At 45.7% G+C, this 14,928-nt stretch overlaps 1 protein-coding gene across 1 annotated transcript; it reads left to right on the top strand.

The window, feature by feature from the left end:
- Positions 1 to 157: 157 nt before the first annotated feature.
- Positions 158 to 13,474, top strand: rasef (RAS and EF-hand domain containing). Its single transcript, XM_064297076.1, has 17 exons — positions 158 to 965; positions 3,205 to 3,351; positions 4,720 to 4,810; positions 5,742 to 5,843; positions 5,944 to 6,021; positions 6,717 to 6,805; positions 7,499 to 7,564; positions 7,682 to 7,766; positions 8,507 to 8,583; positions 8,724 to 8,943; positions 9,560 to 9,682; positions 9,823 to 9,970; positions 10,196 to 10,277; positions 10,557 to 10,671; positions 10,939 to 11,058; positions 11,386 to 11,462; positions 11,637 to 13,474. Exons 1-17 carry the CDS (start codon positions 643 to 645, stop codon positions 11,740 to 11,742), a joined length of 2,049 nt encoding a protein of 682 aa, XP_064153146.1. The 5' UTR covers positions 158 to 642; the 3' UTR covers positions 11,743 to 13,474.
- Positions 13,475 to 14,928: the final 1,454 nt, after the last annotated feature.

Below are 14,928 nucleotides of genomic sequence, written 5' to 3'. Positions count from 1 at the left end.
CGCTGAAGTTGTGTTTTAGGCCTATTCGCACAGACGAATAAACGTTACCCACCAGCAAAAATTCAAACGGTGTGCTAAAATCATTTTCATAAGTTTTGCATGAATTGGACTCCGATGGCCCCTTGAAGCTTGCAGATTACGATAGGAACACGCCAGCATGTGAAATTGGAAGCAGCCTAGCCTACACAGCACGGAAAATATTGTACACACTGGATAAACGCACGTATCAGTCAGATTAGCGCACGTTCCGCTGCAGCTCCTGGACGGATGCCCATTTTTGTGAGGTGTGTGTTCCTTTCCGTAAGAAGGTAAACCGCGAGACAGGTTCGTGGCGTCAGCAAGGTCCTGCTTTTCGTTCCACAAGGTGATATGAACAGACGTTGAAATATAGCAGGCAGCAACAGGCGACGGGAAACGGCATCGCCGCAGATCGCTTTTTACCTGTAAGTGCTAGACTTTTGGATACTTTCGGGTTCTTCAACAATGTTGATTTTAATGGACGATGGGGCTGCGCCGTTTTTTGAATTTTGACACTTGTGGTGTCTTACGTTTGATTTAGTAGTCGGGGGTATTTTGTGGAGGGGTGGATTGGTAAGAAATACAGGCCTAAGTAACTTTTGTACATCAACTGACATTTTCCCGATGGATTTAGCTGATGCTCCGGACCAGCTGCGCTTGCTTTTTCACGCTTGTGATGTGAATAATTCGGGACGAATTGAAAAAGAGGAGTTCTTCAAAGTCTGCTCAGACTTGCACGTACGGCCGGCGGAAATAGAGACCATATTTTCCCAGCTAGATCTGGACAGGGACGGATCGATTAACTTTGAGGAGTTTAGGATCGGATTCCAGGGCGTTTCGGAGTTCGTATTTTGGGGAGAGATGGAGAGCGAGAACGGCGATGGATTCGCTCAGGCGTGGGAGACGTTCCAGAGCCGGCTTGGGGAACAAGCAAAATTCATTCCCAGGTGAAGTATAAACCTCGCGTTATTTCGTTTTAATTATTTTAACATAACATGTTATGTTATGTTAATTATTTTAATTTGTGTCCTTTAATTGCTTTTTATTATTATGTGCTTACTTTGATAGCTTTTACTTATTAACGATAACATTGCTGTTTGTGTACACAATAACACGAGCCGACTTTTACACACACATCTTAAAAATTCAATAAATAAATACATAACTTATGTTTGGTGGTTATTTATTTATTTAAGTCAGAGTCCCCTGTTTAGGTCAAAAACAGAAAAAATACATTGGACACTGTATAACTGCTTGTCCCGCTGAAAATGTCAGGTAATACCAGCTGGGCTTCTAAGATGGTCTGTGACTGGTCAAAGCTGGTAAGGATGGTAGAGTGGGTTGGTGGCCATACTGGTGGACTAGCTGACTACAGTCTGGTCAGCTGGTGAACAGCTGGTCAGCCAGCTAAAACCAGCTAGAATTGTCAACAAACAAAAAAAACCTGTCTTAACCAGCTTGATCAGTTTCAGCCTGTTTAAGATGGAAGTTTCACCAGGGTGGATCTCTGTCTCTCTCCCCCCCCCTCTCTCTGTCCCTCTTAAACACACATTATACACACATTATACATACACACATTAAACACACTATTGCCCACTGATAGACTGGGTCCTATTCTGTTTCCAGCGCGTGGACATTTGTCAGTTTATTAAATTCATTTCAAATGATCTCTAATGATCTTCAGTGTTTTGAATGCGATTAATGTGAAAATGTTCCGTTTTGAACACTGTGTACACACTTTGTATATCACCACGGTAAGAAGATTAGGCACATTCTCTTACAGAGACCCTGTTTGGATGCGGGACACAGGCCACTAAAGCGATGTATGCATTACTCCATTAAGACCACTACACCGATTAATCCATTACTCTGTTAAGGCCATTACACCGATTAATCCATTACTCTGTTAAGGCCATTACACCGATTAATCCATTACTCTGTTAAGACCACTACACCGATTTCATTACTCGTAGGCCACTACACGATTAATCATTCTCTTTAAGGCACACCGATTATCCATTACTCTGTAAAGACCACTACACCGATTAATCCATTCCCTTTAAGACCACTACACCGATTAATCCATTACTCTGTTAAGACCACTACACCGATTAATCCATTACTCTGTTAAGACCACTACACCGATTAATCCATTACTCTGTTAAGACCACTACACCGATTAATCCATTACTCTGTTAAGACCACTACACCGATTAATCCATTACCCTGTTAAGGCCACTACACCGATTAATCCATTACTCCATTAAGACCACTACACCGATTAATCCATTACCCTGTTAAGGCCATTACAGCGATTAATCCATTACTCTGTTAAGGCCATTACAGCGATTAATCCATTACTCCAAACCTCTTTCTTGAGTCACACGAGCATTTATGATGCTTGGAGCCAAAATGCAGTATGATAAAAACGGTGAACGGCCAAACAGCCATTTTTCCTGTACATAAACTGTGTCTGGAAACGACCCTTTTGTTGCACGGTGCTTCCTGTTATCATTGTTACGAATGTAGGGCAGAAATGAGAAGATGGCGGTCGGGTTGGTTGCTCTCCTCGCGGTCCACAGGCTTTGGGCGAGATTATGAAGGCCGTCTTACAGGTTGTTGACTCTGTTGGCTCTGTTGATCTTTATGGTTCAGTAAACTGAGACCCACCCAGTGCTGTTTAAACCCAGCAGAGTCAGAGCACTCCCTATGAGGCCCTCCTTTCCCTCCTCAGAGCCCTGAGGGGGGGGAACTGCTGAGTGTTTCGCCCTGCAGGGTTGATTTTGGGATGGATGGGGAGGGGGGGGGGGTTTGTTTGGGATTCCCCTGCTTCGATGCGATGACTGTTCGCCCGCCTGCGCCACTGCGCTTCGGAGGTGTGTTTTTCCCTCCCGTTGGGGTAGAAACGCGAAACTTCTGTGGAAAAAAACCCGCTCTGCTGCCTAACCCCCCCCCCCCATCCCACGGCCTGCAGCATTTACCTTCAGCAAACCCACCCACCCACCCACCCGGCTAAAACCACCTGCCGCTTTGGGGAGAACCACAATCGGGTTCCTGTATATGGCGCGTATGGCGCATCAGGGGGGTTTGGGACTGAGTCCTTTAAAGGTTTCGTGGCGTTGAAAGTTTTAATGGTGTTATAATAGTTGTAATAACGATATTAACGATAATAATGCCGTACCGTAGGAGCGAACAGGCGGCCATTTTGTACCAGAACATCCAGCTGACGGAGCCCCGCATCCTGCCGCAGTACGAGCGCGTGATCACCAACTTCATCCGGGAGGTCCAGATACAGAGCACCGAGATGGAGAGCCTGGCGCTCGCTGTGAAGAGGTACACACACGCTCACGCACACACACACACACACACACACACACACACACACACGTCACCCACGCCACCACCACACACACACACACACATCACACACACACACACACACACACACACACACACACACCCACTCACCACACACACACACACACACACAACACACTCACGACACACACACACACACACGCACACACACACGCTCACGCACACACACACACACGCTCACCGCTCACACACACACGCTCACGCGCTCACACACACACACACACACACACACACACACACACAGCTCACGACACACACGTCACGCACACACACACGCTCACGCACACACACTCACACACAGCATAAACACATAAAACACACACAAATCACAGACACACATATACACACACACACACACACACATTATTCATACGCTGCACACACACACACACACACACTCACACACACACACACACACACACACACGCTCACGCACACACACATTATACACACACACACATTATACAGACACACGCACATATTACACGCACACAGATACATACACACACACACATTATACACACACACATTATACAGACACACGCACACACACACGCATACACAGACATACAAACACACACAAATACACAGACGCACACATATATACACACACACACACACACACATTATTCACTCACGCGTGCACACACACACACACACAAACAAACAAACAAACAAGCGCACATATATACACATATACGCACACACTGGAGGGCTGGTGGACTAGGGTGTGCTGTATTGAGTATAGGTGTGCTCTATTCAGTAAATGTGTGTTGTGTTGAGTACATGTAATTTGTGTTGAGCAGGGATGTGTTGTGTTGAGTAAGGGTGTCCTGTGCTGAGTAAAGCTGAGTTGCAATGAGTAAAGGTATGTTGTGTTGACTAAAGGTGTGCTGTGTTCAGTAAAGATGTGTTGTGCTCAGGGATGGTGTTTTTGTTGAGTGAAGGCATGCTGTGTTGAGTAAAGATGTCTTGTGTTGAGTTAAGGTATGTTGGGTTAAGTAAAAGTGTTTGTGTTGAGTGAGGGTATGCTGTGTTCAGTAATGTTGTGCTGTGTTGAGTAAATGTGTTGTGTTGAGTAAAGGTATGCTGTGTTCAAAGAAGTGTTTTGTGTTCAGCAATGGTGTGCTGTGCTCAGTAAATGAGTTTTTGTTGAGTGAAGGCATGCTGTGTTCAGTAAAAGTATGCTGTGTTCAGTAAAGGTGTGCTGTGTTCAGTAAAGTGAGTTTGCTGTGTTAGTAAGGTGCTTTCAGTAAAGTGCTGTGTTCAGTAAAGATGCACTGTGTTCAGTAAAGGTGTGCTGTGTTGGGTTTCTCTCTGCAGATCTCAGGATAAGGCTGCCATCCAGCTCAGTGAGATGGAGGAGGAGATGGATCAGCGAATCAGAGCAGCTGAGGGTCTCACAAAGCAAGAGGTACCTTGGCTGTACAGCAAACTGTCTTTACCTATACCTTTATTCTGTTTATAACACACACCATCTCTCCCTATATATATAGTGTGCAACACACACCATCTCTCCCTATACATATAGCGTACAACACACACCATCTCTGCTTATGCATAGAATCTGTTTATCTAAGATTGATCAGGTCTAGGTCAGTGATTGATCAGTACTAGTTCAGTGATTGATCAGTGATTGGTGTGTGCTGGTTCAGTGATTGATGAGTGCTGGTTCAGAGCCAGTTCAGTGATTGATCGGTGTCAGAGATGTTCAGTAGGTCAGAGCTGGTCTCTGCTCTGGGGAACTGGGCCGGTTATGTAAGTGTGCAGTGACTCGGCCTTGCTCGGAATGATGGCTGTTTACTTTGGAGCCGTGGTGTTTGCTCTGTCCACGAGAACAACCACACCTGCAAGCACCTGAATGCCTACACACACACAAACCCACACACACGCTCTCTCTCTCTCTCTTTCTCTCTCACACACGCACACACACACACACACACACATACACACACACAAACCCACACACACACTCTCTCTCTCTCTTTCTCTCTCACGCACACACACAAACACACACACACACACTCTCTCTCTCTCTCTTTCTCTCTCACACACGCACACACACATACACACACATACACACTACACTACACTACCATTACAGACCAACAAATGACACCAGTGTTACACACGTTGCACCAGCATTACACACATTAAACCAGCCCTATCAGCCCAGCCCAGAGGTTAGCTACGGCTCTGCCTTTAGCAAAGATACCATGGCAACACAGAACGGGGAGCGCAGGCACATATGCACACTGCTGGGGGGTATTGAGCCCAAATATCATATGTTCTCACGTCCAAAACACAGCACCCCCCTCAAGGTAGGGTGACTTCCTGTTTTACAGGAAGGGAAGAGGGCGGAGATGCAGATGGTGCTCTGTGAGCTGAAGAGGCAGTACGAGTCCGAGGTCTGTGAGCTTCAGCTGAAGATTCAGAAGATGCAGATGGTAAATAATGACAATAATAATAATAATAATAATAATAATAATAATAATAATAATGATGATGATAGCAGATCATGCAGACTGAAACTCCATTTCCTCACAGATTGAAGATCAGTACAAGAATATCAACCTGAAAGAAGAGGTGGCTGCACTCAAAAGAAAAATCAGTGAATTGTCTGTGGTGAGTGTTTCTCTTATTAGTCCTGTCTTGCAGAACCACACGTCCCTCGCACAGAATCTAGTCCACATCTCTATGATCTCTTTCTGCCCCTTTGAATGGCAGAATTTGTTGTGCCTTTCAGTGGTCAAACACCACTTGAAGTCCTGCCCCCCACCAAAAAAAAAAAAAACAAGTCACCACCGCGTAATGATTATAGGATGGTTAAAGGTTATTTAGCTACCAAGTAATTGTTGTTTCTGTAGCCAGCAAGGAGAACTAGCTAAAAGGAATTAAATTGACTGACAGTACTAAAAATAGGTAGAATTCCTGCATGTTGACTGTCGTTGTTGTTTTCTAAAATTAATTTATATTTGCCAGCTAACAATACATGCTTGTTAAACGTGAAGATGGATGATGTCAGCTAGCGATGTGTGGCTATTGCATTCTCCTTACTGATAACCACTATGTCAAATTCAGTTTTAATTGTGCAATTAGATGGTGGAACAAGATGGGAAAAGGGTATTAGCACGTTATTAGGTTTTAATAGTTATCTGGCTAGGCTGCCTAACAAGCAATAGCTCAAAAGCAGATATATCTACATAATGAGTATGCTGTTGCTCACATAAACAATATATCCATGTTAATAGTGTTAAAGACAGGGCTAATTGGAAGTGTGTGTGTGTGTGTGTGTGTGTGTGTGTATTTGTGTGTCTCAGGAGAATCAGAGGCTAAAGAAGGACCTGCTGGAGTCCCACACGAATATGGCCTTCCTTCCTAAGAGTGATACATGGTCATCCTCTGAAGAGTAACACACACCTGTCATGCCATCAACGTGAGAACACACACACACCACATTGCAGGCACGCCACCAGCACACACACTGGCACACACACATGCACACACTTGTGCACACACACACACACACACACGCACACACACATACTCACACACACACTTGCGCACACACTTGCGCACACACACACACACACACACACGCACGGAGGGTTTTCTCATATGTGATAAGGAACATGTGTTGTGTGGGTTGGCCAGCGTCAGTGTGTAAACATATTCCCTCGGGGTGTCCTGTGACAGTCACTGGAGGCAGTGTCGCTGATCAGGAGACCATGTGATGTCTGCCTGCCTTCGCCATGGTGGTAACAGGATATCCTGGAGTGACCTAGCACTCCCAGAGATTCTCACGCGAAGCGCCTTTCAGTTCCGCGTTACCTGGCAACGATGCACAGGGGGAATAAACCTGCCCCTTTCCCGAGCGTGTGTGTATGTGAAAGTGTGTGTGTGTGTGTCCTTTGAGTTTGTGCATGTACTATGAGTGTGTGTGTATGTGAAAGTGTGTGTGTGTGTGTATGTGTGTCCTTTGAGTTTGTGTGTGTGCTCTGAGTGTGTGTAAGATGGTGTGTATGCAAGTGTGTGTTTGTGAAAGTGTGTGCGTGTGTGTGTGTGGGTCAGAGAAATAATTTTGAATTTTTTTTCACCTCAGAGAAGAGGCGTTGAGAGGATACATAGATGAACGGGACAGTTTGGAGCGACAGATAGAGATCCTGCAGTAAGTACACACACACACACACACTTTCACAAACACACACACACACACACGCACAGTCTCATCCTCATCTGTGTCGTGCTGGTTTGACTGCTCTGTCCTTTTGGCTCCGCCCTGCAGGTCAGCCAATAGGAAGCTCCATGACAGTAATGACGGCCTGAGGTCGGCCCTGGAGAACAGCGTGAGCAAATATAACCAATGCCTGGTGAGAACAGCGGCAAAGAACCAATCAGCAGCTCTGTGCAGTGTCATCCTAGTGCATTGTGTGACCTGTAGTCTGCTCTCTGATGTAACTGAACTTATGTAACTGACCTGAACTGAACAATTAATATGGACATGTAATGTATTAGAAATAGTTTACATGTGAAGTGTTCATAATTCAATATTGTTGCCATATTAAATCATTTCAGTTTTAAAATGTTTTTATTGTGAATCAAGATTGATGATTTAATTCAAGTGTGAGCTATGTGATTCCAATATGAGTCTGAAACTGTTTTCAAAGTATCCTTAAAGATTTATTCTTATGGTGCAATGGCTGCTTTTAAGTTTATTTTAAATAGATTTTTTAATTAACACTTAATCAGATAAAAAACAGAATTTTCAGTTTTTATATTACTGTATATAGGTCTCTCACATCTTATAAAAGGTAGCTGGTGTGAAGTTGCTAGTTTGAGGATGTGGCCCTCAGATGTGGCCCTCGGTGGTCACTGAGTGGCGTGTGAAACTGCACAAAACCAAATCCATTGTTTTGATTGGAGTTATGTCTGTTTCTCCTTCCTGACCAGCTTCTTTTATGTTTCCAAAGAGCTGACCTTTCACTTTGCCATTCCCAAGCTGGTGGCCAAAAGCTTAATGATGTAATGCCTTGTTGTGATGATGTCACTGTTGTGCCTGTGATGTAACTCCTGTCTGTGGTTTATGTAATTCCAGTGTTATAATTTGCAGCGCCTTCAAACGTCGACGGGCGACACCCTCTCCATGGCCAGCCCCAGACTGAGCGAACTGCACTCTTCCTGTGGCCGGTATGACATCAGCTCTGTGCCCGTAGCCGATTGGTCCGTTAATTAAATGAACGTGGCTTCTGTGGAGTCCGAAAACGTTATCTGATTCTCTAACGTGACACTTCCTGCCCCGTTCTGCTTTGGCCCGCCCCCACCCCCAGGACGTCCGGGTCTTCGTTCCAGGACGAGGACTGTGATTCGCTGGCGCTGTGTGACCCCATGCGGAGGCGGAGCTGTGAGGTGGACAGCCTACCGGAGAGCTGGTTCGACAGCGGAATGTCCACCATGCGCGGCTCCACCGGATACGACTCCGAGGCCGACGCCCGGCAACACAAGCCACGGCGACCGGACAGCCTGGCAGAGTACGCCTACGAAAGCGATGTAAGAACACGGCACACACACACACACACACACACACACACGCACACACACACACACACATACACACACACACACACACACACACACACACACGCACACACACGCACACACATACGAGCACACACACACACACACGCACACACACGCACACACATACGCGCACACACACACACACACGCACACACACACACACACAAACACACACACACATACATACATGCGCTCACACACACACACACACGCACACACATACGCGCACACACACACTCACACTCATGCGCTCACACACACACACGCACGCACATTCACACGTGCTCACACACACATTCACGCACATTCACACACACGCTCTCTCTCACACACACACACACACACACACACACACACACATACATGCGCTCACACACACACACACGCACACACACGCACACACATACGCGCACACACACACTCACACTCATGCGCTCACACACACACACACACACACTCACACTCATGCGCTCACACACACACACGCACGCACATTCACACACACGCTCTCTCACACACACACACACACACACACGCACACGCACACGCAGTATTTATGTGTATGTATGTGTTCCTGTGATCCCAGGCTCTGGATCTGCCGGACGGGTCGGACAGCAGCTCGGTTCTGGACTGGAAGCCTTCAGAGCCGATCAGCAGGAGCAGCCCGGCAACCTTGACCCGGAAGTGTCTGTCTCCCATATCTGCTCAGGTACCTGTGTGAGCTGGTGTGGTGAGAATGCGCGCATGTGTGAGCAGGTGCAGTGTAAGCAGGTGCTGTGTGAATATGAAGGTATCTAATGGGGACATGGGTATGTGTTGTTGAGCCGCACCTGTTCCTGTTCCCTGCAGGTGGACTCTGAGGACCCAGGCGTGAAGCTGACGGGTTCTGAGCGCGTGCACAAGATCGTTCTGGCCGGCGATGCTGCCGTCGGGAAGTCCAGCTTGCTGATGCGACTCTGCAAGAACGAGTTCCGAGAGAATGGCAGCACCACGCTGGGTATGCACGCGCATGCACAGGCATGCGCATGTACATGCATGCACACACAAATGTGTGCACGAAAAGCATGCATCAACAAAGAGACACATGGACATGCATGTGTGCGCATGCATGCTCACGCATACCATCACAAGCTGAGTATGCGTGTACAAAACACATGACGTCATGCACAGGGTATGGAAAGGGATAGCTGCAGTAATGATGTAATAATGATGTCATCCACAGGGGTGGACTTCCAGATGAAGACTCTGGTGGTGGACGGAGAGCCAACAGTTCTGCAGCTCTGGGACACCGCAGGGCAGGAGAGGTGTGTGTGTTTGCAAGAGCGTGTGTGTGTGTCTGTCTGTGTGTGCGTGTGTGTGTGTATGTGTGAGTGAGTGTGAGCGCATGAGTGTGAGTGTGTGTGTGTGTGTGCGTGTGTGTGTGTGTGTGTGAGTGAGTGTGAGCGTGTGAGTGTGTGTGTGTGTGTGTGTGTGTGTGTGAGTGTGTTTGCGTGTGTGTGTACGCATGCATGCTAATGCGTAGTGTGTGTGTGAGCGCATGTGTGTGTGTTTAATTCATTGTGTTGTGTGTGTGTGATTGACAGGTTCAGGAGTATTGCCAAGTCATACTTCAGACGAGCTGATGGGGTCCTTCTGCTGTATGACATCACGTGTGAGAGAAGCTTCCTCAATGTCCGAGAGTGGATAGACATGATTGAGGTACATCTTTAACCCTAAACCCTACACCCTAAACCCTAAGCCCTAAGCCCTAAACCCTAAACCCTAAACTATAAACCCTTTAACTCTGAACGCTCAACCCTAAACTATAACACTAAACTCTTAACCCCGACCCTGAACTCTAAACTGTAAACTCTTTAGTTCTGACTCCTAAACCCTAAACTATAAGCTCTTTAACTGTGAACCCTAAACACTAAAAGTATGTGTATGTGCGTGTGTGTGTGTGTGTGCGTGCGGATGTGTATGCAGGACATATCCCAGGACAACATTCCCATCATGCTCGTGGGGAATAAGGCTGATCTCCGGCAGCAGGCCCTACAGGAAGGAATCGCATGCATTCCCACCAGCCTCGGGGAGAAGCTCGCCATGGTGAGTCCTGCCCCATGCTGCACGCTACATCCATGCTATATACTACGTACCGTACACTACATCCAGCATGCTACTGTACACAGTGCATACTACATACTACATACTACATACAATACACTACATCCAGCATGCTACACTGTGCATGCTACACAGTGTATACTACATACTACATAAAATACACTACATCCAGCATGCTACACAGTGCATGCTATATACTACATCCAGCATTCTACACTGCATGCTACATACTAAATCCAGCGTGCTACACAGTGCATGATACATACTCTGTAGTGCAGGTGTTGTAATGACTCTGTTTGCCCTCTCTAGAACTATAACTCACTGTTCTGTGAGACCAGTGCCAAAGAAGGCTCCAACGTGATCGAGGCTGTGCTGCACCTGGCAAGGTAAGAATCACACCTGAACGCACCTGTCTCTATGATCCACCGGCCTGATCACACCTGAACACACCTGTCTCTATGTTCCGTCAGCTTGATCACACCTGAGCACGTTTTTGTGACTCTATGGTCAGTAGGCCGGAACACACCTGAGCACACCTGTAAGCTCTCTTCTTCACACAGGCAGGTGACTAAGCGGATTCGTGAAGATGAGGATAAGGACTCTGTCACCAACCTGTCACGCGTGCACAACCGAAAAATCTCCAACGTCACCTGTTGCACCGGATAAACCATGCACGCACTCCACGTGTCTGCCTGCCCCTCAGAACTACGTGTGTGTGTGGTGTGTGTGTGTGTGTGCATGTGTGCGTGTGCGTGTGTGTGTTTGTGGGTGCGTGTGTGCGTGTGTGCGTGTGTGCGTGTGTGTGTGTGTGTGCGTGTGTGTGTGTGTTTGTGGGTGAGACCGCTCCTCACAGAACTGTATATATGTGTGTGTGCGTGCACATTTTTACCTGAGCGTACCTGCGACAGTGTGTTTACAGCCTCTCTGGGGGGAGACACATGATCATCACCTGACCTACTGAGTCCTTTTACACTGGAGGGTTTTTTTTCTTGTGCTCATACTTCACAGCTTCTTTGGCTCCCTCTGGTGGTCGGTGAAATAAATGTAACAGATGATCAAAGGCCCTATACCTGCCTGTTTACATGTCCACGATTATATATATAATATAAACCCTCATTTTGTATTTTATTTTAGTTTTATTGTTCTGTTTTTTTCCATTTGTATTTCACACAGGCTGATTGCAGTAAAACCAAACCAAATGCCATTGAACAAGATGTGCACACGTGTGTGTGTGTGAGAGAGAGAGAGAACTGTGCAGCTTGTTTAATTATTACAGTAAATTTCACTTAAGGCATCTGGGACTTCATTTTCCTTATTTCTGATAATATTTTTATATTGTACATTTTCAGTTGTTTACCTTATAAGCTCTGGATTATTGTATCTATGGAAATCTTTGGAAGGGTATGGGAATCCTTGGTGAATGTGGGTTTAGTGGTCCTCCTGTAGGGGGCGCTAGTCTGCATAGCAGAGGAGGCTGGTGGTCAGGTGGAATTTGTCCTGTAAGTGGCCTTAATGTGACTTCTAACAAGTGGCAGAATGACACGGGTGTAAATTAAGCTTTATAGCCCCTATGCATGTCCCCTGTAAATCTCCTACATTTTCCCCCTGTAAGATGCCCTGTATACGCTCCCTGTAGAGCTCTTAATCATATCCCCTATAGTTCTCTTGTATATTACCTTATAGATATCTTACACATGTATCCTGTAGATCTCTCATACTTGTTCCCTATCGATCTCTTACGTTTGTCCCCTTTAGATCTCTTGCAAATGTACCCTATAGATCTCATATATGGTCCCTGTTGGTCCCCTATAGTCGTTCTCTACATTCCCCTTGTAGGTCCCCTACAGGTCCCATTTGAGTCCCTGTTACCGAGTTACTCGTCCCTGGACTGTGGTATTCAGATAAGGCCCCTATGGCTTATCCGAAAATAAGTATTATGTTTAGAATTTACCTTTTAAACACGTTTAGACAGATTTTCTTTTCTGATCGATAGACTAATGGCAGTATATTTCTTTTATATTTTCAGTCATGTGTCTATGGTGTTTTGAAAAGGAAACTGGCTTTTTGTGTAACTGCATTGTCTCAATCATTTTCTGTTTCGTTTTTTGTTTTTGTACAACTACTGTTCCGCATCTGGTGAAATTTTACTGTTATTATTATTATTACAATTTTGTTTCCGTTTTTATGTTTTTAATCTGACGGTTTTTTTACCTGAACATATGTTCTGTGCCAGATCAACAGGTTGTATTAAGACAGGAATGTTTTAATCCCCAAAAAATGAGCTGCCATATCTGCAGTTCTTCCATCTTTTTAAAACCTATTTAGTTTCCACTTTATTGAAGATGTCACGAGTGTTACTGTAACCAAGGGCTTTTGAAATAAACCGCCAAAGAAATTCGTTCTTTTTATTGGTTAATATGTTTAAGATCTGTGTATATATACAAACCATATATAGTACATGCTCGTTTGACTTGCTCGCCTTATATATACCCGTGCTACCATAGGCTAGTTATTTCCGTGCATTTTTAACGCTAATTTTTTCACGTTTGTGTACAAATGACACTGGATTATTTATTTGTACCGAACAGCACGTTGCGGTGCTGGCGATAGACCGCGATGCGTTTGAAGGGAAAGCGGGAAATGGATATTTAATCTCCGAAGAATACGTCCCCGGGGTTCCAGTGGTGTGAGTCCCGGTTTGCGAGACCATCTGTTTACGCCGCCACCGGTCTAATGAGCCGCGCGCAGTCATTTGTCTCAACAAGCGCGAGGGGGGAGTCGGATATTTTAATTAAACAAGGAAAATGCGTGTCAGGCAAGGTTAATGTAGGTAATAAATTCAGCAACGCGCGGGGACAAATTAAACAATCACTTTAAATTCTGCAGCCCCTCTCCTTCAAACTAAAGTACAGCCTCCGTGTTATTAACCCTTTCACCTCTACCCGCAGGTAATTGTTATTAACCCCTTTGCCTGTACCCACAGGTAATTTGAGACTTCACTTCTCCACATTTTTCCGTAATTCTCCAGAGGATTACACTGTGTTACAGTGAGGACAGCTCAATGCGAATATTCACAGATTGACAACTCCGCTGCAATCTACCTTGTTTTTATTGTATCATGGGAACATGTACATGCGTACAGCGTACATACACACACACACACACACACACACACCATGCTGTAGGACATGTTGGGCTTTTGTTTTAACTGCCAGTTGTGTTGTAAACATTTTGTGACTGGTTTAGGGTTATGTCTCACAGCACAGCCTAGCACAGGTAAGCACAGTGCAGTGCAGACTCACTCACATGCACATCCTTATACACATATGCGCACATGCATACATGGGGGGCGACATAGCTCAGGAGGTAAGAGCGGTTGTCTGGCAGTTGGAGGGTTGCTGGTTCAAACCGTGTCAAAGTGTCCTTGAGCAAGACACCTAACCCCTAACTGCTCTTGCGAATGAGAGGCATCAATTGTAAAGCGCTTTGGATAAAAGCTCTATATAAATGCAGTCCATTTACCATTTACCATGCACACTCATTCACACACATACATGTTTACACACACATACGTACACATTTACACACTAACACATTTACATGCACACATATGGACACTCATCCACACACATTTACTGGCGAACTCACACATTTACACACGCATACACTCACACACTCGACATGCACACTGATGCATGCACATACACACACTACTCATGAATTGTGTGTCTCATGCTCTCTCTCACTCGTCATGAAACTGGAGGGATTTTGCAGTCTAGTATTCATCATTTGTAAAGTGATTTGGGAAGACTTGTTAAGGATGCTAAGGACAGAATGACGGCTTTATGCAGC

The sequence above is a fragment of the Anguilla rostrata genome, chromosome 10 (genome assembly GCF_018555375.3).
Source record: "Anguilla rostrata isolate EN2019 chromosome 10, ASM1855537v3, whole genome shotgun sequence".
Taxonomy (NCBI): Eukaryota; Metazoa; Chordata; class Actinopteri; order Anguilliformes; family Anguillidae; genus Anguilla; species Anguilla rostrata.
This window is presented reverse-complemented; position numbering and strand designations above follow the sequence as displayed.

Coding starts and splice junctions, on each gene's coding strand:
- rasef (XM_064297076.1), top strand. CDS start 643: ATGGATTTAGCTGATGCTCCGGACCAGCTGCGCTTGCTTTTTCACGCT. Junction 966..3,204: donor CAAGCAAAATTCATTCCCAG/GTGAAGTATAAA, acceptor GCCGTACCGTAG/GAGCGAACAGGCGGCCATTT. Junction 11,463..11,636: donor GCTGTGCTGCACCTGGCAAG/GTAAGAATCACA, acceptor TTCTTCACACAG/GCAGGTGACTAAGCGGATTC.